The sequence below is a fragment of the Larus michahellis genome, chromosome W (genome assembly GCF_964199755.1).
Source record: "Larus michahellis chromosome W, bLarMic1.1, whole genome shotgun sequence".
In the NCBI taxonomy this organism is placed as follows: domain Eukaryota; kingdom Metazoa; phylum Chordata; class Aves; order Charadriiformes; family Laridae; genus Larus; species Larus michahellis.
Genome location: NC_133929.1, coordinates 26,482,231 through 26,505,659, shown reverse-complemented (window position 1 = coordinate 26,505,659; position 23,429 = coordinate 26,482,231). Strand labels below are relative to the sequence as shown.

The 23,429-nt window shown below is 39.0% G+C and overlaps 1 protein-coding gene across 7 annotated transcripts in view; it reads right to left on the bottom strand.

Annotated features, from left to right (window-relative positions):
- The window catches only part of LOC141735582 (mitogen-activated protein kinase kinase kinase 1-like), a 96,702-nt gene that overhangs the window by 49,733 nt on the left and 23,540 nt on the right, over window positions 1–23,429 (bottom strand). For all 7 annotated transcript variants that reach the window (XR_012584790.1, XR_012584791.1, XR_012584792.1 and 4 more), the window contains exons 2-7: window positions 10,950–11,100; window positions 6,942–7,145; window positions 6,116–6,316; window positions 5,054–5,170; window positions 4,363–4,511; window positions 575–696 (exon numbers count right to left, since the gene is read on the bottom strand). Coding sequence is in view for 4 of the 7 variants with exons in the window: in XM_074568596.1 (XP_074424697.1) it covers window positions 575–696; window positions 4,363–4,511; window positions 5,054–5,170; window positions 6,116–6,316; window positions 6,942–7,145; window positions 10,950–11,100 (944 nt within the window). In the remaining 3 variants the exon portion in view is untranslated. The remainder of the gene's footprint in view (window positions 1–574; window positions 697–4,362; window positions 4,512–5,053; window positions 5,171–6,115; window positions 6,317–6,941; window positions 7,146–10,949; window positions 11,101–23,429) is intronic.

The window sequence follows — 23,429 nt, the reverse complement described above, 5'->3', positions numbered from 1 at the left end:
ATTTTTGCATGCAGAAACACTGCAGCTTAGCACTACAATTAATATTAAAAGTTATGAATTGAAATGCAGGTCTTTTTGTGCCTCAAACATAAGCAATACTTTTTCAAAATTATTAAAACATGGAAGATGGAATTTTATTTGTTAAAGCAAACTATTTATATACTTTATTTAGTGCGGTATATAAAAACATACTCCGTAATTCGCTATATAATCTTAGTAGATGACTTTCATGCATTCTAATGACAAGTCAGAGGGGTAAAAGTCTGTTCCTAACCTTGCTCTAATTGGACATGATCTTCTCACTCAGGTAAGAGGCTCAAACCTCTAGCCCTGCAGTTAACTTCTCTCAAAGCATTCACAAATTAAGTTGTAATTTGATAACTGACAAATAAGGCATATCAATAATACCTGAATGATACCAAACTCTCAAAGAGCTACAGTCATCACTTAAAAGCAGGTTTCTGTTTAACTTTTAAAACAAAACAAAAAACCCTACAACACACGCACACAAAGTTATAATACTTTTGTATATGCAGAGTCACCAGAACTTAATGAGACAAAAATGACAACATACATATTGACATGCAGTGGTGGTGTAATTTGTTCCTGCAGCCATCTTCACACACAGTTAGGCTCTCTTCATCCAGCATGCCTAACAAACAAATGGGGCACATCTGTTCTTCTTCATCCTTCATACTATAAAAATAAATATTTGTGACTGTAAAAATGGCATATCAGAACTCAGAACAGGCTTTAACAGTGAAAAAGATTAGCTTCCAGTTTGGAACAATCACTTCCAAATAACTATATGCTATTCATGAATCATTCTCCTAAACCTTGGTCTAAATAAGTGAGCAACCACATTTTTAGAAGCACTGAGTACAGACAACACTGTTGAAATGATAGGGAACGTCACAAAATGCATGAAATCTTTTCAAACTAGATCACATACCAATTAGAGATTGAAAGGCCCAGCCTTAGGCACTCCCCCCCCTTCCCCCCCCGGCTTCTTTAAATAAACCAATCTTTGCTTTTTTACTTATCCTTTGGTTTTAAAAAGCTAATAAATTATTAGTTTTTGAGAAGTACATACATTTTTTTCCACACTCCTTTCAGAGTATTAACTCACAAGATAGTATTTACAGTTTTCTGTAGTGGGCTAAAGGCTATTTGATAAAATCATAGAACTGTCTAGGTTGGAAGGGACCTTTCAGATCATCGAGTCCATCCATCAACCTAACTCTGACAAAAAACATCACTAAACCAGATCTCTAAGCACTATGTCTACCTGTCTTTTAAATACCTCCAGGGATGGTGATTCCACCACTTCCCTAGGCAGCCTGTTCCAGTGTTTAATAACCCTTTTGGTGAAGAAAATTTTCCTAATATCTAATCTAAATCTCCCCTGGCACAACTTGAGGCCACTTCCTCTTGTCCTATCACCTGTTACTTGGGACAAGAGACTGACTCCCACCTCTCTACTACCTCCCTTTCAGGTAGTTGTAGAGAGCGATAAGGTCTCCCCTCAGCGTCCTTTTCTCCAGGCTAAACAACTCCAGTTCCCTCAACTGCTCCTCATTAGACTTATTCTCCAGACCCCTCACCAGCTTCATTGCCCTTCTCTGGACATGCTCCAGAATCTCAATGTCTTTTTTTGTAGTGAGGGGCCCAAAACTGGACACAGTACTCAAGGTAGGGCCTCACCAGGGGGACGATCACTTCCCTAGTCCTACTCACCACACTGTTCCCTATACAGGCCAGGATGCTGATGGCCTTCTTGGGCACCTGAGCACACTGCTGGCTCATATTCAGCCAGCAGTCGACCAACACCCCCAGGTCCTTTTCTGCCAGGCAGCTCTCCAGCCACTCTTCCCCAAGCCTGTAGTGCTGTATGGGGTTGTTGTGACCCAAGTGTAGGACCTGGCACTTGGCTTCGTTGAACCTCATACCATGGGCCTTGGCCCATCAATCCAGTCTGTCCAGGTCCCTCTGCAACACCTTTGTACCCTCAGGCAGGTCAACACTCCCACCTAACTTGGTGTCGTCCGCAAAGTTACTGAGGGTGCACTCAATCCCTTCATCCAGGTCATTGATAAAGATGTTAAACAGAACTGGTCCCAATACCAAGCCCTGGTGAACACCACTTGTGACTGGCCAACTGGATTTAACTCCATTCACCAATGGAACACATGTAAAACACGTAAAACTCAAAAAATTAACAGAATGTAACAGGCACTCAAGAATTTTCTGACACTGAGAAACAGATGTAATAGATTCACATGAACACTAATATATCTACCTATCACATGTAGATTTTAAGTGTGCAAAACTCTTACTATTCATAGTAAAAATTTAAGTTATAGTTGGTGTGTGTCTAAAAGTTTGCAGGAACTCTGTATTTCTTCAGCAACAGTATATTTTTAAAATAATTTGTGTATACATTGTTCCTACACACATATATTCACTTTTATTTTCTTGCAAATGGTTGATGCTAATTTTCCTTGTCCTCGAGAAATCCACAAAAATAAGTTTACAGTGAAAAGTGTTTCATGGCATATATAGACACAAGTATTAATTTAAAACTTATTTTTGAAGAATCAGTAGGAAAACAAAAATAACTGAGTAAACTTATCTCTGATGCGCAGTGTTCTCCAATACTTATATCATGCAAGATTAGACTCTCACAGCATGACAACTTATCGCATTGAACCAATAATGCTGGGAACTAATCATCAGGTGTATTGGCAAACAACTAAAAAAATCTTTCATCCTGTCAAAAATGAGAACTAACGTAGCAAAGTTCACAGTCCAATAAAGCCATTCCTATATAAAAAAAAATTAATAAATTTTCCTATGTAAGGTATGTAATTAAAGGAACTGGCTTGCCAAATAAACCAGCCAGTTAAATACAAAATATACTCCGGAACTACTTATGTAATTTATTTACAATGACACAATTTGACAATTTGGAAAAATAATTAAGACTATGGGAAATTAAGGTCACAATCTGTACGTCAGAATTATAATCCTGTCTGAACATATTCATCTAACTATATACTTATCACAAAGTAACCTATCAAGGTACTCCTTAAGATTCACTTTACACAAAAGAAAGCTTCAGCTTTGGTTGCCTTCTGTGGTTTGATCTCTCTATACAATGTCTAGTTCATATGGTTTTTATATATCTCTATATATTTAATTAAGTTTGTTTACACAAACAGTACATTTACCCAGAAATTTTTCAGTATATTGGCATAGGCATAAGCATTTCTCCAAAGCAGTACAAAGTTGTTTGGACAAGAAAAAAAAAAAAGCAGCCTGTTTCTTCATTTGTCAACATTTGCACAAGCACTGCATTTGAACAAACGCACACAAATTGTCCTGGTTTGGGGTGAAGCAGAGCCAACTTTCTGTTCAGTGAGAGGCTCTTGCTTACACTTGTTGCTGTGGCAATCAGGGTCAGCTTACTGGGTTGTTTACCCTGTGAAAGGGTTACACCTGTGGACAGGTCAGGTGACCCAAACTGACCAATAGGGTATTCCATCCCATCTGCCATGCTCAGTATAAAAGCTGAGGGATCAAAGGGATCAGGTTAGCTCTTCATCTTTGGCTTTTCTTCAATGACTGATGTCTGAGGACCCCATCAGCTTATCTGCCTTTTGTTCCTGGTCAGTGTGTTCCAGTTCCCATTTGTTACCGAGTCCAGTCTAGAACTTTCACAGTGACATCTTCCTAGGAACTTGATCCGGTTTTGTATATATTTATTTATATTGTATCTATTTTGTTTCACCCCTTTAAAATATCCTTTTTTATTTTATTATTAATTTTTCATTAAAGTAGTTTAGTTTTTTCTAAACTCATAAATCTCTTTATCTCTCTTCTTCCTCTCCTTAGAGTGAAAGGTGGGGGAGAGCACCTGTCATCTTGTCATTGGCCAACCCAGCCCAAACCACAACAGTGGTTTCTTCAAAAAGCCTGTTTCTTCATTTGTCAACATTTTCACAAGCACTGCATTTGAACAAATGCACACAAATAAACAAGCTTCCACAGTTAATACATGCTTCAGTCTTGCAGATGATCACTTAACATTTCTTGATTTTGTCTCCCAAATTCAGAGAGTCAAAAAAATTCTTTTCACAATTATACTTAATGTTTTTCAAACAAAAATTATAAAGCAAGTATGCCCACTTGTTATGACTGTGACTAACGTATGTTTGACTCTTGATTTTTTGCAAATACAGAGACTTAACATGGCTTGAAATGAAAGCAGCTTTGAACAAAAAGAATGTAGGTGATTCTAAACCTCAAAAATTAGAAAAAACTACAGACTAAAGCTTTTAATTCCTTTAGAAAAATACTAACCTGTTTTCTGAACTAGATGTAGAAGTACTAGAGGATGACAGCGTATGAGAATTTGCCATGCGTGAGACAAACTTCTGGATGGTGTTATGCGATGGAGCTTTGATCCTCGAGCTACGTCTACTGTGATATTTCTGGAACAAACTCTCAACCTAACATCAGAAAAAGATAGCAACAGTCATATTTATGCTATGAATCACTTGTATTTAAAAGGTAGTATTACTGAAGCTTAACTACTGCTATGAAAGACCTATTCACCTTCACAATAATGCATTAGCAGTAGGCAGCAGCAGGAATTTCAGAAATTTTACTAATAGATCACAAGAAATTTTACAACAAAATCCTATTTGCTTATTAAAAATAATAGCTTTAAGTATACACAGTTACTTCTGAAGATCCTTGTTCTGTTTACCTTTCAGATAATCAGTGAGAGATACAAATTTGAGTAGAAAATCTAAGATCTGAATCACTCACTAAACTATAGCTCTCTAATAATTCTTTTAGTTATGCCTTTTATTTGTAGATTTGTTTTTTCCTATTTGCAGAACTTTGAACCCAAATTCAAATACAATTAAAAACATATATTCTTCTTGCTTTGAAATGCAGCAGTTATCAGCATTTTTAAGATAATGCCCTAAAGATTTTACCTGGAGGGTACTTTAGATCTGCCATTAGTTTATTAGAAATCTATTACCTCGAAGTTCTTCAGTGTCTTTCTCCAGAGCATTGGGTCTGAGGGTTCAAGCTGGAAGACCCGCAACATAACAAACAGCAGATGAATACAAAACATCCCACGGCCACAGCTACAAGTCTGCAAAGAAAAGTATATGCTAGGAGCTCTACTGAATTGATAATTACATAGATCATTAAGTGCATCATGTAGACATATACTAGTGTAGCTCCCCCATGCTTTTTTTTAAAAAAAAAAAAAAAAAAGTAGTTAATGCAAGATATTTCATATATAGACATAAACATCTTCTTGTGCGACCTTACAGAAAATGTGAATCCCCAAAGCATTATTCAGGAATATCTATGGAAAAGTAGACAATTATAACACCAATTTTCTCTTAACTTCCCCCCCCCTTTTTTATTTTTTAAAATCAGCTGAAGCTATTGCTACCCTTCATACTAGAAGGAATTTATGCATGTAATCATCAATTACCTATAATATGACAGCAATCAAACTTAAATGAGATGCTTCTGTTTACTCAAAAACCTAAAGCTCCCCAACTCAGGATCACAGCAGTACTATGCAAGTCTGAGAAGAACCTCACTATGGGTATTAATGAAATTATCACACCATTAAAAGGAATCGTGTCATGTGCTTATCGTTTATATATCCCATGAACAGAGGAAATATAACATTTCAGAGTGAAAAACTAGAAAAACAAAGTGGCCAAGTTATAGCCAAAAATACTTAAGATATTAATGAGGAGACACTTCTAGGAATGAGAAATATACAGAACATTAGTAATTACTTCCTAGAGGTGTTGGGTTTTGTTTGTTTTTCTGTTTGTTTTTGTTGGTTTTTTTTTTTTAAGATAAACTCTAGATGAAACTAATACTTGCTACATATTTGAAAAAAATACAAGATGATCATTATATTACGTAAGCACGGATTACATCTTTTAAACATTACTTTATAGAACCATTAGCAAGGCCTGGCGACTAACTTGATCTAATTTGGTTTTGTACAGTTTTCCAATATTAACTATAAATTAATAAAAGCTACAGACAATACAAAAGTGTTCTCTACCTGGGGCCCAACAAACACTCTGTATTTGTTATCAGGGCTGTCTCCTCCAATTAAGAAAGAATTGGGTCCTATCTGCTGCAGCAAGTACAGTCTGGCTCGCATAACTTTATTGACACGACGATTTGTTTCCTCAGGGCTGTATGGAGAGGAGCCATCTGGAGATGGGGCTCGTCGAGGTGGTGTTATTCGTCCACTCTGAAACTATATAAGTAGTTCCATCATGAGCATTTCCAGGATAATAGTAAGTTTAACTATTTCCCCCCCCTCAAATGAAATAGAAGACCTGAAGAAACTATAACCTGCTTAGACTATATGAATTTAAAATAATTAATTTTCTTCCATGCCCAGAACGCAAGGGCAGAAGAGAATTGGGGGGTGGGGGTGGTGTGTCTGAGTGGGGAGGGGCAGGGGGGTGCAGTCAACAATCCTATCCCCAAGGGAATATACCTTCCTGGAGAACTAACATGCAAAACTAAAACTAAGGGGCAAAAAACCAACTCCTGGCACCTCTTCGTGCAAATCAAGCTAAGAATATGCATGTCTTCACAACAGAATACCTATATTTCTTAATTTGTTTCCTACAAAGAAAAACTGAAAGCAGGACTGAATTAAGAAGAAAACACACACTTAAGAGGAGAGAACAAAATTCCACACAGAAGTGTAACGCGAGATATGCTCTGCATATCTCACTTAAGTGATACCCTGTCATAACCCCTTTATATCAGCATCTTGCCTACCCAGGAAGGATTAGATACCAATTGCCTCTCTAAGCAAAAGATTGCAGTCTATAGCCAAATTAAAAATTACATCACAACTTGCAACTTACAGGCACTGGAGATATCCTTTTTCTTCTAACACCTGGTGATTCAGATTTAACTGTCCTAGAGAATGATGAAGAGCTACTAGGAGAAGGACTATGTCTTCCTTTCTGTTTAGGTGAAACAGCAGTGCTTTGTCCTTCAGCCCGAGGCTCTAGAGAAAGTTTGTTCATTTCCGATCCATCTCCTTTCCCAGGGAGAGGTTTCACCACCTTGCAGGAATTAAACCACATGTTAGAATTAAAAAATTAGTCATTTTACATTAAAGCAAAACAAATTAATCAAAACTTATTTTGCTAGCATTATAATTAAGCCATTATTTAGACATCCAAAGTTTGCATATTCCCCAGGTTCTAATATTAACATCTAACAGGGGGTATCTTTTAATCTATACACAACATAAAAGCAAGAACCTTTTTTCCTGTCCATTTGTGCCACTTCTTAGAGTTGTTCAGCAACTGATTTGATTCTCAAAGTGCTTCTGTAGCTGTCATTCACGGTATTTCAGAGGACAGCAATTCTCCCATTTGGATAGTAGGAGCCAAAATATTGTGGTTTTTTTCCCCTACAGGCATTGTCTGCTTATTTAAGAGCTATAACCTTGGATCTATCTGTTACATACAGTAAGTATCAGTTGATAAATACTGGGACCACTATTTCTACAGCACAATTTGAACACTTGCTGCAAAGCAAAATGACTTTAAACCTGGAGGCAATACAGCAAAATTAAGGTGTGCTGTGCCCTATAAGAACCACAGACAGCTTTTCTGCCTGCTACACAAGTAAAACAGCTACACTGCATCTGGTATCCGAGCTAACCACTGTGCACAGTGCTGCACTACCTGCACAGAGCACACTACGTGTGCTCAAGAAGAGTGAGCACATACACTTCTAATACAGTGCTTTGTTGCATAAACACTGAATTTTGACACTAAGATATGGAATATTTCAAGACAACTTTCAGTTGCCTGCCCCTCAGACCTATATAATGCATGAGAAGAGTAAGGCCCCATGGAATAGAATTAAAAGTGGTCACAGCAAGCAGAGTCAGTTTTAGTTCTACATTTCTCCATGTCTTAGAGTCTCAAATCAAAGCTGGAGGGAAGCTCCAAGTAACACTTCAGATTAACGGAGCAGACTTCTCCTAGAAAGGGTATGAGACATTCAGCCTCAGTGCCTGATGATTTGGGCTGCATCCACATGGTCAAATGCTATTTTAAACTGAAGCATTTAAGTCATCCAGCTGAAGCTGTTCCACTATCCAGAAATGCATTTCAGTTTCAGCAGGCTACAGGGAGAAGAGACAATGATGAGGTTGTAGCCTAGCAGTTAGGCACTGCCCAAGAGAGAAGACCTGTGTTTACAGCCTTGATCCAAGCACTGCTTGTTTTACTTTAAGAAGTCACCATATTGAATGTATACCTCTTGCAAACCTGAACTTTTCAGAAACCTTTGGTTTTGTTTTAAAATATACTGCTATCTGATTATGAAAGTGAACAGGATAAAGGAAAAGTATGAAAAGCAATGCAGGCTTTTTTTCTTCCTACTGATTACCACAATGCTTTTTATCTTTCCTGGAAAGTCAGAATGCAAATTCATGCGCCTATGGGCAAGTTACGGTTATCAGTTGCTAGTGCTTGTTATAGATTGAGGCCCAATAATTGACAGGAACCAGTCCAATTAATCAAATTAGTTTATTAAGCAAGCGGCAACAAGCAAAACAGCGCTGGGCGGACGGGGAGTCTTTGCTCCGCCAACGGCGCACACCCACTTCCCGAAAGTAGTTGATTATATACTCTTCTGGTTCCCGTATATGTGTCAATCCTGGTATATTCCGTGTCTGAGCGACGTGTTGCTAGGGGGTCGGTCTTGTCCCGCCTCCTGATGGTCGTGAGGCTGAAGGCTCCTCATCTTGCTACAGGATTGGGGCGGCGTGGCTCGAAAGCTGCCCGGCAGAAAAGGACCTGGGGGCAGTGGTGGACAGCCAGCTGAATATGAGCCAGCAGTGTGCCCAGGGGGCCAAGAAGGCCAACAGCATCCTAGCCTGTATCAGGAACAACAGTGTGGTGAGTAGGACTAGGGAAGTGATCGTGCCTCTGTACTCAGCACTGGTGAGGCCCCACCTCGAGTACTGCGTTCAGTTTTGGGCCCCTCGCTACAAGAAGGACATTGAGGTGTTGGAGCGTGTCCAGAGAAGGGCTACAAAGCTGGTGAGGGGTCTGGAGGACAAACCTTATGAGGAACAACTGAGGGAGCTGGGGTTGTTTAGCCTGGAGAAGAGGAGGCTGAGGGGAGACCTTATCACCCTCTACAACTACCTGAAAGGAGGTTGTAGAGAGATGGGGGCTGACCTCTTCTCCCTGGTGACAAGTGATAGGACGAGGGGAAACGGGTTCAAGTTACGTCAGGGGAGGTTTAGATTAGATATTAGGAGACATTTTTTCACTGAAAGGGTTATTAAACATTGGAATAGGCTGCCCAGGGAGGTGGTGGATTCACCATCTCTGGAGGTGTTTAAAAAAAGGGTAGATGGGGCACTGAGGGACATGGTTTAGAAGTGGCTCTTGTCAGGGTAGGCTAAAGGTTGGACTCGATGATCTTAAAGGTCCCTTCCAACCTCAACAATTCTATGATTCTATGATTCTATGATCTTTATCAGTGTCCTTGGGGAGACTCTTTTCAGCTTATCTCACAACTTAGCTCTTCCCTTTGAAGTGTTAAAACACACCAGATGCCTGTGATTTAGGCCTTGAGGTGTCAAAGTGCCCCAGACAGCACACCGGATGCCTGTGATTTAGGCCTTGAGGTATCAAAGTGCACCAGATAACACGCTGGATGCCTGCGATTTAAGTATGTGAAGAGTCGAAACACTGTAAGTTTTCACCAGCCTTTAAGAAAGACTGATTTGATTAACAAACATGATTCTATTTATTACAGTGCTCTAAAAAGTTTAAATGTAAAAAGGTACTAATTAAGAATCTGGAGCATCAAGAGTTGTATTAAAATAACTGGAAACCTCAAGGGAAGTGGGCTGAGCAGGGAACCATAATTTCAAGCTATGCAGTAACCAAGTTGCATTTTAAAATTTTTTCAAGTAAGAACTGTTTTGTGTTATTCAAGGTATTGCTTTTTTGGTGCACTTTAAGTATTTTCAATGTTCTTATGACAGAAAGTTACCAACATAACCCTTATTTCTGTTCTAGAAAAGCTGCCTCCAAACACTTGTTTACTGCATCAGGTGATCTTAGCTTTAAGTTAGCACTCCCATCAAGCATCACACAGGAATCATTGACCAATGCAACTACACTTATACGCAACTAATTGCTATTAACCAGCATTATACTGAATATGCTAGTGTTAGAATCATAACTGTGTTTAATAAGTTTCCAGTTTGATCTATCTGAAATTTCTTAAAATTACTTCTGAGCCACTTATACAAAAGCATTACTCAAAAAGGCTAATAGGAATACTCTGGCATCCAAATTTTAGCAGAGTTGAGACTTATGTGAAGAAGTTACTCAGATTTGATTTTTCTGGTTCTAGTAAGCTTGCGGTTTGTATATTCATCTAGCAAAAAAATTCCACACATGTTAAACATAGAAAACTTTAACATTTTCAAACTAAGGAAATGTGAAGTCATGAAATCCTAAAGAACAGAGGGAGTACAAAGCACTACACTGCAGTTTTGCACTCAAATGAAAGTTTTTATCGGATGAAGGAGAGCCACTTTTGCTGTTGACATTAGAGGGCAATGTTGCCACAGCAGTATTTTATACTACACAATCAGCAGCATAGCAATATGCTTTTTTTTTTTTTAAAAGCTTAATAAATGCGTACACTTCAGAAAGTCAGACACAATTTCCTGTTAAACCTCTCATAAAAAAAATGAACGAGGGGATCACAATTAAGAGTCCACAAATTGTTAACGATAAAAAGGTTTCTAAAAGAAAGAAGTTTAAAGGATTTTTATTTGTAATAAATGTCACAGATATCGCCCTTACTTCTGTGCCACTTACCACAGGGCCTCTTCTGCTTCTTCTTTCCAGCCATTCATGCTTCCAGGCTGGCATACACATTGCTTTGAGTTTCTCCCTGATCATACGCTCTTCTGGGCGGTCATCCATCTTCTGCAACCCCCTGAGGGTTTCTCTATTCTCCATATCATGACTACAGAAAAAAAAAAAAAAAGCCATAGATAAAATTATTTTTAGTTAAGGTATAATAGTATATCATTCTTAAGCTTTGTGCCATCCTGTTCTCCCTCTCCTTACAAAATGCAGCTACTAAAACATTACTTCCAACTGACTGCAGCAAGCCTTTCAAGAGTTACAACTAATTTGCTAGTCTGCAGCATACCTGATTTGAGGTGTATTTATTTAAAATGTGTGTATTGCTTGTAACACTGGACACTCAGTAAAGAGGAATGTCTTGGCAAATATTAAACCAATACAAAAATTACCCTGTATGTCATGTCATTCACCAAAAGTTTCAGAAGTGTTGTGATGGTTCATGCATGCATTGGCAATTCAAAGCTTGCAATATCTATTTAAAAACAATTTACAAAATGAATACAAATTAATGGTGAAAAGTTTCCATCTTCATAGGATGCACAAGCATGAAACTATGTATGTAGTGTCTCTTCCTACACATGAACTCTTCCTCAAAAAAAGAGGACTTTTAAACTAACACATAGTATGTTTAAACTAGACACAGAAATAATCAAAGTAAGGCTAGTGTCCTTGAGAATTGCTTTCTGAGCGACTGATGACTCAAAAGCACTTCAAGTCAGCTATAATTATAGCAAAACTCACAGCAAGTTCGTATATGTAAAATGAAAGTATAATCCATCTGGACTTGTGCTTTTTTGACCTACAGCAAAGTAGTTGCCTGTGATTGCTGTCAACAACAAAGCAGCAAAAAAATACTGTCAGACACTGAAACAAATATGAACAGTCTGAGAGATTTCCTGATTCTGTTGTATTATCTGCTAAATCACCAAGAAAACTACATTCTTAAGCAGCAGTACACAATCCCCTTACATCTTCTTGAAGTTAGCCATCTTTAAAAATAAGCAAGCTTGATTAAGCCAAATCTCAGAATAAAATTTTGTTGCAACAATAAAAGCACAGCTTGAAGTGGAAGATAAGGCTATATAATAATTTAGTTACAATGAGAAGCAATTGCATATTTACATCTGCTGCTTTCATGCATGCAGTCTTTGACTTCTAAAACTTTTAACTATACAGTTAAAACTACATTTATGTACTGTATGATAACCTACAACATATTCCCTACAACATTCACTACAATAAGTTAAATATTTAATAAGTTTAATATTACATTAATATTTAGTTTAATAGTTTAGTTTAATATATTAATATTTACTATCTTAAATAAGTTAAATAAGATAATAAGATAATAGTAAGTTAAAATTACAGTGCCTATCAGCAATGTATTACTAAAGTTCATTTATCACAAATCCCTACTTAGAAAAATGAGAAGTTTTCACTGGTCAGTAGTCATCATGTTATTTTTTTTCTCTCATTGTAGACACAAAGGAAATAAAGTATTCAGACAGGAAATAACTCTTCCTGTTCAGTGCTGAAATGTAATAAGCAGATGGATATTGTAAACAAAATTCATTTTCTTTCAAGCAACATCTAAACCTACTGTTAATAATGAAATTTAGACACTTGAAACTGTCTAGCAATTAAAGACTTAAATATTTATAAATAGAAAAACAATCCATCTAAGAATTAATGGTTTTTCAGAGGTTAAGCATTAATGCTTGCTTAACTTAACTTAAAACTAATGCAAATGACAAGTTATTTTTGTCCCAACACTGCATTTCATGCTATTGCTTTCTAGAAAGGGACAAAACCTAGTGATTCTTCATGAAAAACAAAGACATTACAGCAGCAGGTAGAGTCCAAATGGAAAATGTGCCTAAAAGCTTAAAGGGGGGGGGGAGGGGAAACCCCTATTGTCTAAAAAGGACTGATTTTGAGTTTTTCCTCAGTCAAAAAAAATAATTTAAAAGACAGAAGTCTTTGTCTGCATAAGAACAGTACAGCTCTAAAGTAATATAGGTGCAAGTTCTCTTCTCCCAGGTGAATAATGACAGGACCAGAGGAAATGGTCTGAAGTTGCAGCAGGGGAGGTTTAGGTTAGATATTAGGAAGAATTACTTTACTGAAAGAGTGGTCAGGCACTGGAACAGCCTGCCCAGGGAGGTGGTTGAGTCACCATCCCTAGAGGTATTTAAGAAACGTCTAGATTTGGCACTTCAGGGCATGCTCTAGTGGCAGAGATTGTAGGGGGGTTTTTTTGTTTTGGTTTTTTTTTTTGTGTGTGTGTGTGTATAGTTGGACTCGATGATCTCAAAGGTCCCTTCCAACCATGAAGATCCTATGATAAGTTAAAAATATAGAGTTACTCTGTGTTTTATATTAGTTATTCCATGGCCTGAACACTTTGTATGCAAGACAGAAAACACTCTCCAGCAGTGGAAGAACGACACAGTATTTCATTTGTTCGTATAACCACGATTAGCTTCCCAACTGATATAAAAAAAAAAAAAGTCTTTTAGAGGCCCTTGGACTTGAATTAATGAACAACGCAATATGACAGTGGAGGCTTCACAATCTGTACTTGTTCTCTAAAAAGCAGAAGCAACTATCTTCCTCTCATGTGACAGCTAAACTGATGTACTCTTGCCTGCACAAAGAACTCTTGTGCTTTTCCTCCACACAGGTGGGAAAGACCAACCAAGTCTGAATGCTTTTGCTCAGTAAACCAGTTATCTTTTTGCAGAATTTAATTATTGTGTGGATTTTTATAGAACACAGTTTTTGAAGTGTTCAAAAAAAACCCAAAACCCTATTTTAGCTAAAGCTATAGTTTACTAAATATTCTTATACTGTTGGATCTGTGAAAAAAAAAAAAATAATTTTTCCTGTGAATGCACAGTTTCCTGCATACTGCAGGACATCCTCATTTTGTAGCCTAAACCTACAGGGTTTTTTTATTTTTTAATTTAAAACAAAACCCCTCATCTATTGCCAGTCCCCATATCACTGTACCTCAGCACAAAAAAAACCCAACCCAAAACCCTAGAGTGTACTCCACTGAGAATTTGATCCTTATCTTCATACAGCAAAAACTATTCCTGAGTCAAGGTAACAATGTGCTTAAGTGACTGCCATGTGGTACTTTATTTGAACAGCAGTGACACAGCTAAGGAGCGGGCCAAAAAAAATCCCAGAGAATACGCTAGTTTGGAGCAGGGACCCTGACATTTCTCTACATCCCACCCTTCTGCTTCATCAGGAAGCAAGGATTTTGCTCTTACATGTTTCAGCTTTTCATGAATCAAGTGAAAAAGATAAAAATTATCTGGGGAAAAACCCTTTTAACATTTAAACTTTGCTTCCCCCTCCCCAAACAGGCATTAAGAATCTTTTAAATTCTTTTTATTATTTTTAAACCAGACATCAGCTACTGTATTATTAGTCAAGAAATGGATCAAAATTGCAATTCTAAAGTACTGAGCAAGCTCAATAGTGTGATGACTACTGTTTTTTTTAATGAATAAACTTAGTGGTCTGCACATTAATAACTGCATTGTTCACTTTAAATTATTTGCTCTATGAACTATAAAACTAAATACACTAGAATTAATTACTACATGAAAACAGTCTAATGCAACATCTTGTGCAATACAGAACACAAAACTGCTTTGTTTTTGTGTCTTAGTTTTGAAAACTTGCAAACAGTAATTGAACAGTTAGATTATTAACAACTGGTTCTCTGTGGATCAATGATTCAGTATTTTAAAGACAAGATATGCAATACACACGTTATTTAGAAAACTACTGTTAATCATAGAACACTTCAGGTTGGAAGGGACCTTCAAGATCATCTAGTTCCAATCCCCCTGCTATGGGCAGGGACACCTCCCACTAGACAAGGTTGTTCAAAGCCCCATCCAGCCTGGTCTTGAACACAGGCATCCTCTGGGCATGCCTGTTCATGCCTCCTCTGGGCAACCTGTTCTAGTGCCTCACCACCCTCACAGTAAAGAATTTCTTCCTAATATCTAATCTAAACCTCCCCTCTTTCAGTTTAAAACCATTACCCCTCGTCCTATCACCACACTCCCTGATAGAGTCCCTCCCCATCTTTCCTGTAGGCCCCCTTCAGGTACTGGAAGGCCACTATAAGGTCTCCCTGGAGCCTTCTCTTCTCCAGGCTGAACAACCCCAACTCTCTCAGTTGAGAGACCTGTCCTCATAGCAGAGGTGCTCCAGCCCTCTGATCATCTTTGTGGCCCTCCGCTGGACCCATTTCAACAGGTCCATGTCCTTCCTGTGCTGAGGACTCCAGAGCTGGATGCAGTACTCCAGGTGGGGTCTCACCAGAGCAGAGTAGAGGGGCAGAATCCCCTCCCTCGACCTGCTGGCCATGCTTCTTTTGAGGCAGCCCAGGATGCAGTGGGCTTTCTGGGTTGCAAGCACGCATTGCCAGCTCATGTTGAGCTTCTCATCCACCAGCATCCCCAAAGTCCTTCTCCTCAGGGATGCTCTCAAGCCATTCTCTGCTCAACCTTTATTTGTGCCTGGGATTGCCATGACCCAGGTGCAGGACCTTGCACTTGGCCTGGTTGAACTTCATGAGGTTCGCACGGGCCCACCTCTCAAGCCTGTCAAGGTCCCTCTGGATGGCATCCCTTCCCTCCAGTGTGTCGACCGCACCACACAGCTTGGTGTCATCGGCAAACTTGCTGAGGATGCACTCAATCCCACTGTCCGTGTTGCCGACAAAAATGTTAAACAGCACTAGTCCCAGTACTGACCCCTGAGGAACACCACTCATCTCCGGTTTCCACTTGGACATTGAGCCGTTGACTGCAATGCTTTGAGTACGGCCATCTAGCCCGTTCCTTATCCACCGAGTGGTCCATCCATCAAATCCATGCCTTTCCAATATACAATAAAGTTTTACTTCTGAATGGCTCAGTGAATTTAATATAATTCTCTGCAAATATTTTTCTTACAAAGGCCATACAATAGTATATGACAGATGAATTGTAGCTCCAATTCATTTTCCTGTGCTTCTCAGTGTTTAGAAACAATTAGATGTCCTTGCTTCTCTGCTATCTTATTTGGGCAAACAGCTTTATCCAATAGCCACGCTGGGCCAGATTTTATTAGCAGTAGGAAAGCGTGGGAAAAAGGCAAGTTCTGAAATAGGAAAGAATCAATTCACCAAGAAAAGGAAAGCTCTGTCTGCCACATCCACAAATACTCAATCATAGGGAAGAAAAAAGTTATTAGCAGCTGAGTTGGTTTCTTTTGTTTGTTTGTTTTTTTTAAATATATTTGTCTGAAGCAAGTTAGGAAATACCAGCAGTGGTCAAACCATGGGTGACCACAGAACATATTCATGAACAAGAGTGGTCACACAGCAGTTCTATCAGAACAATGTGCTTAACAGGTTGTAAGAACAACAGCCCAGGGCTTTATTGAAAAATCACTGAATGAGAAGTTATATATTTTGCTCAGTGCAAATGCCATATATGGTGACAATCAATACTGGGGACGAGCTTATATGGGATGTACAGAGCTCATTTTGGAGATAATAGGCAAGAATTAAAAAAACTGGCACCCAGCTACCTGCAACCCAACCCTCAACAGATCCCAAGAACCCTGTGCTAGTCCAGCTGGCCTGGAAGAATGCTAGGAGCAGAGCTCAGCATGGGGAAAAACAACAACGTTAGCCATTCCCCAAAAAGGTCAGTTACTAGTGTTTCAGATAACTTCTGGCCACTAAGTTCCAATAGTGTTCACAGTTTTTCTTTTGCCATTGAGTATTTTCAATGATATCAGGACCAGAAAAAAAAAAAATAAAAAAATCAGATCAAGATGATCAAGGCATGGTCTGTCCTGCCAGTCTCCCATTCCTTCTCTTCCTGATCCACTACTGCTGGTGTCTAACCATTTGTGTCCATCCTAACAAAGTAAAAGATCAGGTATGATACATTTCATTAAAATTAAAAATTTATCAGGGAACTTTCTCAGCCTGGTACTAAATGGCAGCAACTGCCACTTAAAGACAGCACTGAAGACACTACTTCATAGAGACTAATGAATCTAGCTTCCTAAAATAGTTACAGGAATTTTAGCCGAATGATATAATTGTGAAATTAAGTTCTATTCTTCTGTCAGAGTAGCTGACAAAAACAAAAGGGAAAACAATAAATCTTATTTCTTTTCTTCTAGCTGCCTCAGCCTCACCAATAGCTCTTCATCATCTTCCCTTGAGAACAACATAGGCTCTCTTCATTTGGCCAATACACTTCCCACTGAAGCTCACAAGGAGTACATATTGAGTAGTACCCATCCGCACCCATCATTTGCCTTTCACTCACATTAAAAGACTGCCACTTTATGTCATTTAGATGAATCACTAACAAGCATTTTGCATTAGAAACATCTTTCAATTTACCTCAATTAACCTTGTATCTTCTACATATATTTTGAAACTTACTTATAAACTATAAATACATTTACATGTTAGAAAACTATAGAAAAAGCATAAGTGGTGCCCGGGTGTAATGAAACTCTCGGCCGGGCCCAGAGAGCGTGGTGAATGGAGTTAAATCTAGTTGGCAGCCAGTCACGAGTGGTGTTCCCAGGGCTTGGTATTGGAGCCAGTCTCTCTAATATCTTTATCAATGATCTGGATGAGGGAATTGAGTGCACCCTCAGTAAGTTTGCAGATGACACCAAGTTGGGTGGGAGTGTCGACCTGCCTAAGGGTAGAAAGGCTTTGCAGAGGGATCTGGACAGGCTGGATCAATGGGCCAAGGCTAATGGTATGAGGTTCAACAAGGCCAAATGCCGGGTCCTATACTTGGGTCAACCCCATGCAGCGCTACAAGCCTGGCAGAAAAGGACCCGGGGTTGTTGGTCGACTGCCGGCTGAATATGAGCCAGCAGTGTGCTCAGGTGCCGAAGAAGGCCAACAGCATCCTGGCCTGTATCGGGAACAGTGTGGTGAGCAGAAATAGGGAAGTGATCATCCCACTGTACTTGGCACTGGTGAGGCCCCACCTTGCATTGAGGTGCTGGAGCATGTCCAGAGAAGGGCGGAACTGGGGTTGTTTAGCCTAGAGAAAAGGACGCTGAGGGGAGATCTTATCGCTCTCTACAACTACCTGAAAGGAGGTAGTAGAGAGGTGGGGGTCAGTCTCTTGTCCCAAGTAACAGGTGATAGGACAAAAGGAAGTGGCCTCAAATTGGGCCGGGGAGGTTTAGACTAGATAGTAGGAAAAAGTTTAACACTGTAAGGGTTATTAAGCATTGGAACAGGCTGCCCAGGGAAGTGGTTGAGGCACCATCCCTGGAGGTATTTAAAAGACAGGTAGACATAGTGCTTAGAGATATAGTTCAGTGATGGTTTTTGTCAGAGTTAGGTTGATGGTTGGACTAGATGAACTGAAAGGTCCCTTCCAACCTAGGCAATTCTATGATACACAAGCATAACACCCAGCAGGTTTCTGTGTAACCTCCACTGCCCTGGGGATCCTAGGCTGCAGTGCAAGCACCCCTGCTGGAAACCACCATCAGGTGACAGCCACTGCATCTTTACAAAGTAGTTTTAAAAACTAAAGCATATCTTATTTTTTCCAGCATTTTTCTATAAAAAGGTAACACAAATCCATTTAGAATGTGAAAACATGGAAGAAAAACCTTTCCGTTATTTGGCTCTAAACCCAAATCTACTGAGCCTACACCTCTACTAGTTTAGTAGTAATTATTTATTCAGTTTGATACATCCCTTGTCTTCTCTCCCTATAAAGTCATTTGGTATCAAAGACCACGACAATCAAGTGTATCTCTGGAAGACTGACAGGTCAAAAGACACATTTGTCAAAGAGAACATTTCACTGCTAACAGGACAACATTCACAACTGAATCACTAACTCCACAGACTGAGCCACCACCTTCAGTGGAACCTCACAGGCCCTGGTCAAGAAGGATCATCCCCTCGGTGATAAACATGCAGATCTTCAAAAATGGATGTCTAAAGTTAGAGGTAAATTACCTGCCTGGATTTTCTAGCTCCTATGAAGTCAAATCTACCTGCTTGAAATACGTAAAAAAAATTGGTTGGATTGCTTGCTCTGAAGTCACCTAGTCATACTTTGAGATTGTGATACTATTCAGTAGCCACTGAAAAGGAACCCTCCTACAAAACAAGCCAATAAATATCAGCCTCTATTTGCAACAGATGCTTGCCACAAAGCTAATGAAATGGGCTTCTTTCTTCTGCATGCTTCCCAAGAAAGCTATCAGACATCTGAAGCAAATATTACAAAAGCTCCTAGGTCTCTCTAATCCTTCCTGCTGTTTAGTCTCCCAGTACCAATTCAGATGTATCAAGATATACACATACTGTGGTATTTTCAAGATTTAAAAAATAGCAGTTCATTACATGATCTTTCAAACTCTACTTTTATACTAAATGTTTGCAGAGGGAGTCTGGTATTTTATCTCTATAAAACTAAAAGTTTATTCCATTATTGAGAAAAATTCCTAAAAGTTACAGGAAGTAGATTATAATTTATATTGATACATGGAGACCCAAAGCCGCTAATAATTGTGCAGCTTAATTCTTTTCATAATTCTATGTATTGGGACTAATATCTGAAGTATGATAACACAGCTTACACAAAGATTCAATAAGTTTATTACTGTATGATAAACTTCAGTATCCTAACAGAGAACAGAATCCAGTATGCCCAGTCCACACTGGGGCAACTGAAGAGAAAAAGCATGTCCTGCCCCCATCCCAGTGTGACATACTACTGGGCATTACTCCAAGAACTGCAGTAATGTCATTAAAAAGAAAAAGATAGCAATACAAGTGCTCACTGACAGTCAAGCATGATTATTTCATCTGCACCAGGTTATAGGATCACAAGTGTAGGTATTTATATGCTAATCCCTTTCTCTAATAAGTAACTTGGACAGGATTAGCTAAGTAGATTTTCCAAAGCTACAACCTATTAAATAATTTCTTGAGGAGTTATAAACAGGAAAGGGAATTTAGACCATTCTGGCACTGTTTAAAACTGCAGAGTTATCATCGGGTATCAAATGTTCCAAGACTGCTGTTGTAAAGAGAATTTTAAAGTTCTCTCAGCAAAAGACAATTGTAAAAATAAACCACATTAAGCCTTTATTTTCTTATTTGCTTTTAAATATGTTATTTGTAGCAAAGAAACGTAAGTCTAAAATTTTTAAGTCTTAATGACTGGTTAGGCAGTAAATGGTATGTAATGCAAATGGAGAACCAAACATACTCTTTTCAAAACAAGTCTTGAAAAGATTTAAAGTTAAATTTAAAAAGCTAAACCAATCTCTGGCCTTACAGAAAGAGACTACAGACACGAAAAGACGTTTAACAGGTTTGCTCTTGTTCTTTTCTGAAGAACGATTTTAATACTGTGTGCGTTTCCATGGTAAAAATGGTTTCTCTCACCAGGATCGTGTTTGTTTCTTGGTGTACGCTGCTGACACTAGCCATCTACTAGTTTTACTGAAGTAGCATTTAGAAGTCATGAAGCAGGACCCTGGTATGCTAATTGTCCTAATTTATTTTCTTATTTATATATCTTGTCTGTGTATCTGGTTTTGTTATTTGGTATTCATCTTTAAGCTTATTCTCTAATTTGTTTTTTCTTCTCTTTTCATGTAAGCTTGTCCGTATATTTGTCAGTCTGAGTTACACTAGCAATTAAGTATTATTAATTTCTTATGATTTAGGAATTCAATAATAAACTGTATTAAATAAACACAAAACCTTGCTAAAGAGATGTCTGTCTTGCTCACTGACACTTAGACCCATTCAAAATGTCTCCTTGTCTTGCAAAGACTCGTGCATACGCTGAACTTAGCTCTAAAAGCCAAAGGGGACTAAGCATTTCCACATATACTTCTGGCTCTAGCACAAAAAGCTTTCCTGGGGTGCAGAAGTAAAAAATTCCTTGCAAGCCTATTTTGAGTGACTTCTAGGTGAAGAAGCACCACCCTATAGCAACATATTAGACCCCTTCACCCGCTTATGGTAGATCCATAGTGGACAGCATATTTTCTATCAGCAGAAAGTCACAGGTGAACTGTGTTCTCACCATGAAGATCCACACTTAGGATCTTCAGTAATTCTCACACCCTCACACACTATACAGAGTGCTCTGTGCTGCCGGGGAGAGCACATCTCCCTGTGCAACAAGGACAGACCTTTCAGTGACGTCTGTCAACTAGCCTAGCCACAGGCCAGGCATACAACTACACCCATTCTAACAATGGCAGCTACTATTACAAATGTTTATTTTTTTTAAGATAACAAGCTATCATGACAAAAAAATGGCAGGAAAAGGCATTCAAAACTTCTGCAAGCATATGGCTAAAAATGGTTATGGTTTCCTATTTCAGCTTCTTTAAAACCCAGAACATGAAGAGAAATTAAGTGCAGCAATCTTATCTGATGAGGAGAGGAGTATTTAGTGAGGTAACTTAAAAAAAATAATCAATGTAGTTAAAAAGCAATTAAAAAAACCCACTGTAATAACCAAATAGGTCTGTGATAAAGCAAGGAAGCTGATTATAGGACAGCAAGTATATGGACTATATATGAGTACTGAACTCTGAAATCATCCCAACTGTATCTATGTTTGGCAGTATTGTGACCAGTTTTCTTATGGCTGCTAAAAAACCTCTTTGAAGAGAAATGGAGGAGAGTTTTCCTGAACCGGAGAGTTAATCTTTCATTATGCTTTCTAATCAGCAACGCAACTGAACAATAGAGTAATTCTAGTTCATAACTCCATTATGAGATCTCCCCCCTAAAGTAACTGTATGGGTTTTGGTTGGGATGAAGTTACAACAGTAATTGAAGCTTTCAGAGTAACTGAATTTACCAACGTCATCTTTTTATTGATCCAAAAGAATTGGGGAAGGAGAGACTTGTTAAAAACATGAAATTTATAAACATGAATAAGCACAGGCAACCATGGAAGACAAGTTTTGCAGACATACACGGGGGTTCAAAAAAACCCATAAAATTGGAAAAAGTAAAAAAATTGAAACTGACAAAAACCTCAGAAACCTCAGATATTTAAATAAAAAAAATATATCAACAGCAGCACTCAAGTAGTTTTCTTTCTTGGCATGGATAAGTATCACATTAAAGTAACTGGTAAGAAAGCTTTTTCATTTGTCCTAAGCCACAAGCACACAAAAGTGACCACTGCCTTATAAGAGTAGTCTTATACTGCTGAAGCTCTCTGGGGAACCTGTTCCAGTGTCTGATAATATGTAATAAGTATGATTACCAAAAAAAAAAGCATTTACTTGCTTAGTGAAAACTATTCAACAGCACTGATTATATGATAAAACACCAAAGGCATTTTCAGTGACATGCACGCCAAGTATATCTAAGATAATTATCATAGAATAGAATCATAGAATTACCTAGGTTGGAAGGGACCTTTCAGATCATCTGGTCCAACCATCAACCTAACACTGACAAAAACCGTCACTAAACCATATCTCTAAGCACTATGTCTACCTGTCTTTTAAATACCTCCAGGGATGGTGCCTCAACCACTTCCCTGGGCAGCCTGTTCCAATGCTTGATAACCCTTACAGCGTAAATTTTTTTCCTAATATACAGTCTAAACCTCCCCGGCCCAATTTGAGGCCACTTCCTTTTGTCCTATCACCTGTTACTTGGGACAAGAGACTGACTCCCACCTCTCTACTACCTCCCTTTCAGGTAGTTGTAGAGAGCGATAAGGTCTCCCCTCAGCGTCCTTTTCTCCAGGCTAAACAACCCCAGTTCCCTCAACTGCTCCTCATTAGACTTATTCTCCAGACCCCTCACCAGCTTCATTGCCCTTCTCTGGACATGCTCCAGAATCTCAATGTCTTTTTTTGTAGTGAGGGGCCCAAAACTGGACACAGTACTCAAGGTAGGGCCTCACCAGTGCCAAGTACAGCGGGATGATCACTTCCCTATTTCTGCTCACTACACTGTTCCCGATACAGGCCAGGATGCTGATGGCCTTCTTGGGCGCCTGAGCACACTGTTGGCTCATATTCAGCCGGCAGTCGACCAACACCCCCAGGTCCTTTTCTGCCAAGCAGCTCTCCAGCCACTCTCCCCCAAGCCTGTAGCATTGCATGGGGTTGTTGTGACCCAAGTGTAGGACCTGGCACTTGGCTTTGTTGAACCTCATACCATTAGCCTTGACCCATCGATCTATCCTGTCATAGAATCATAGAGTTGTTAGGGTTGGAAGGGACCTTAAAGATCATCTAGTTACAACCCCCCTGCCATGGACAGGGACATCTCCCACTAGATCAGGTTGCCCAGAGCCCCCTCCAGCCTGGCCTTAAAAACTTCCAGGGATGGGGCTTCCACTACCT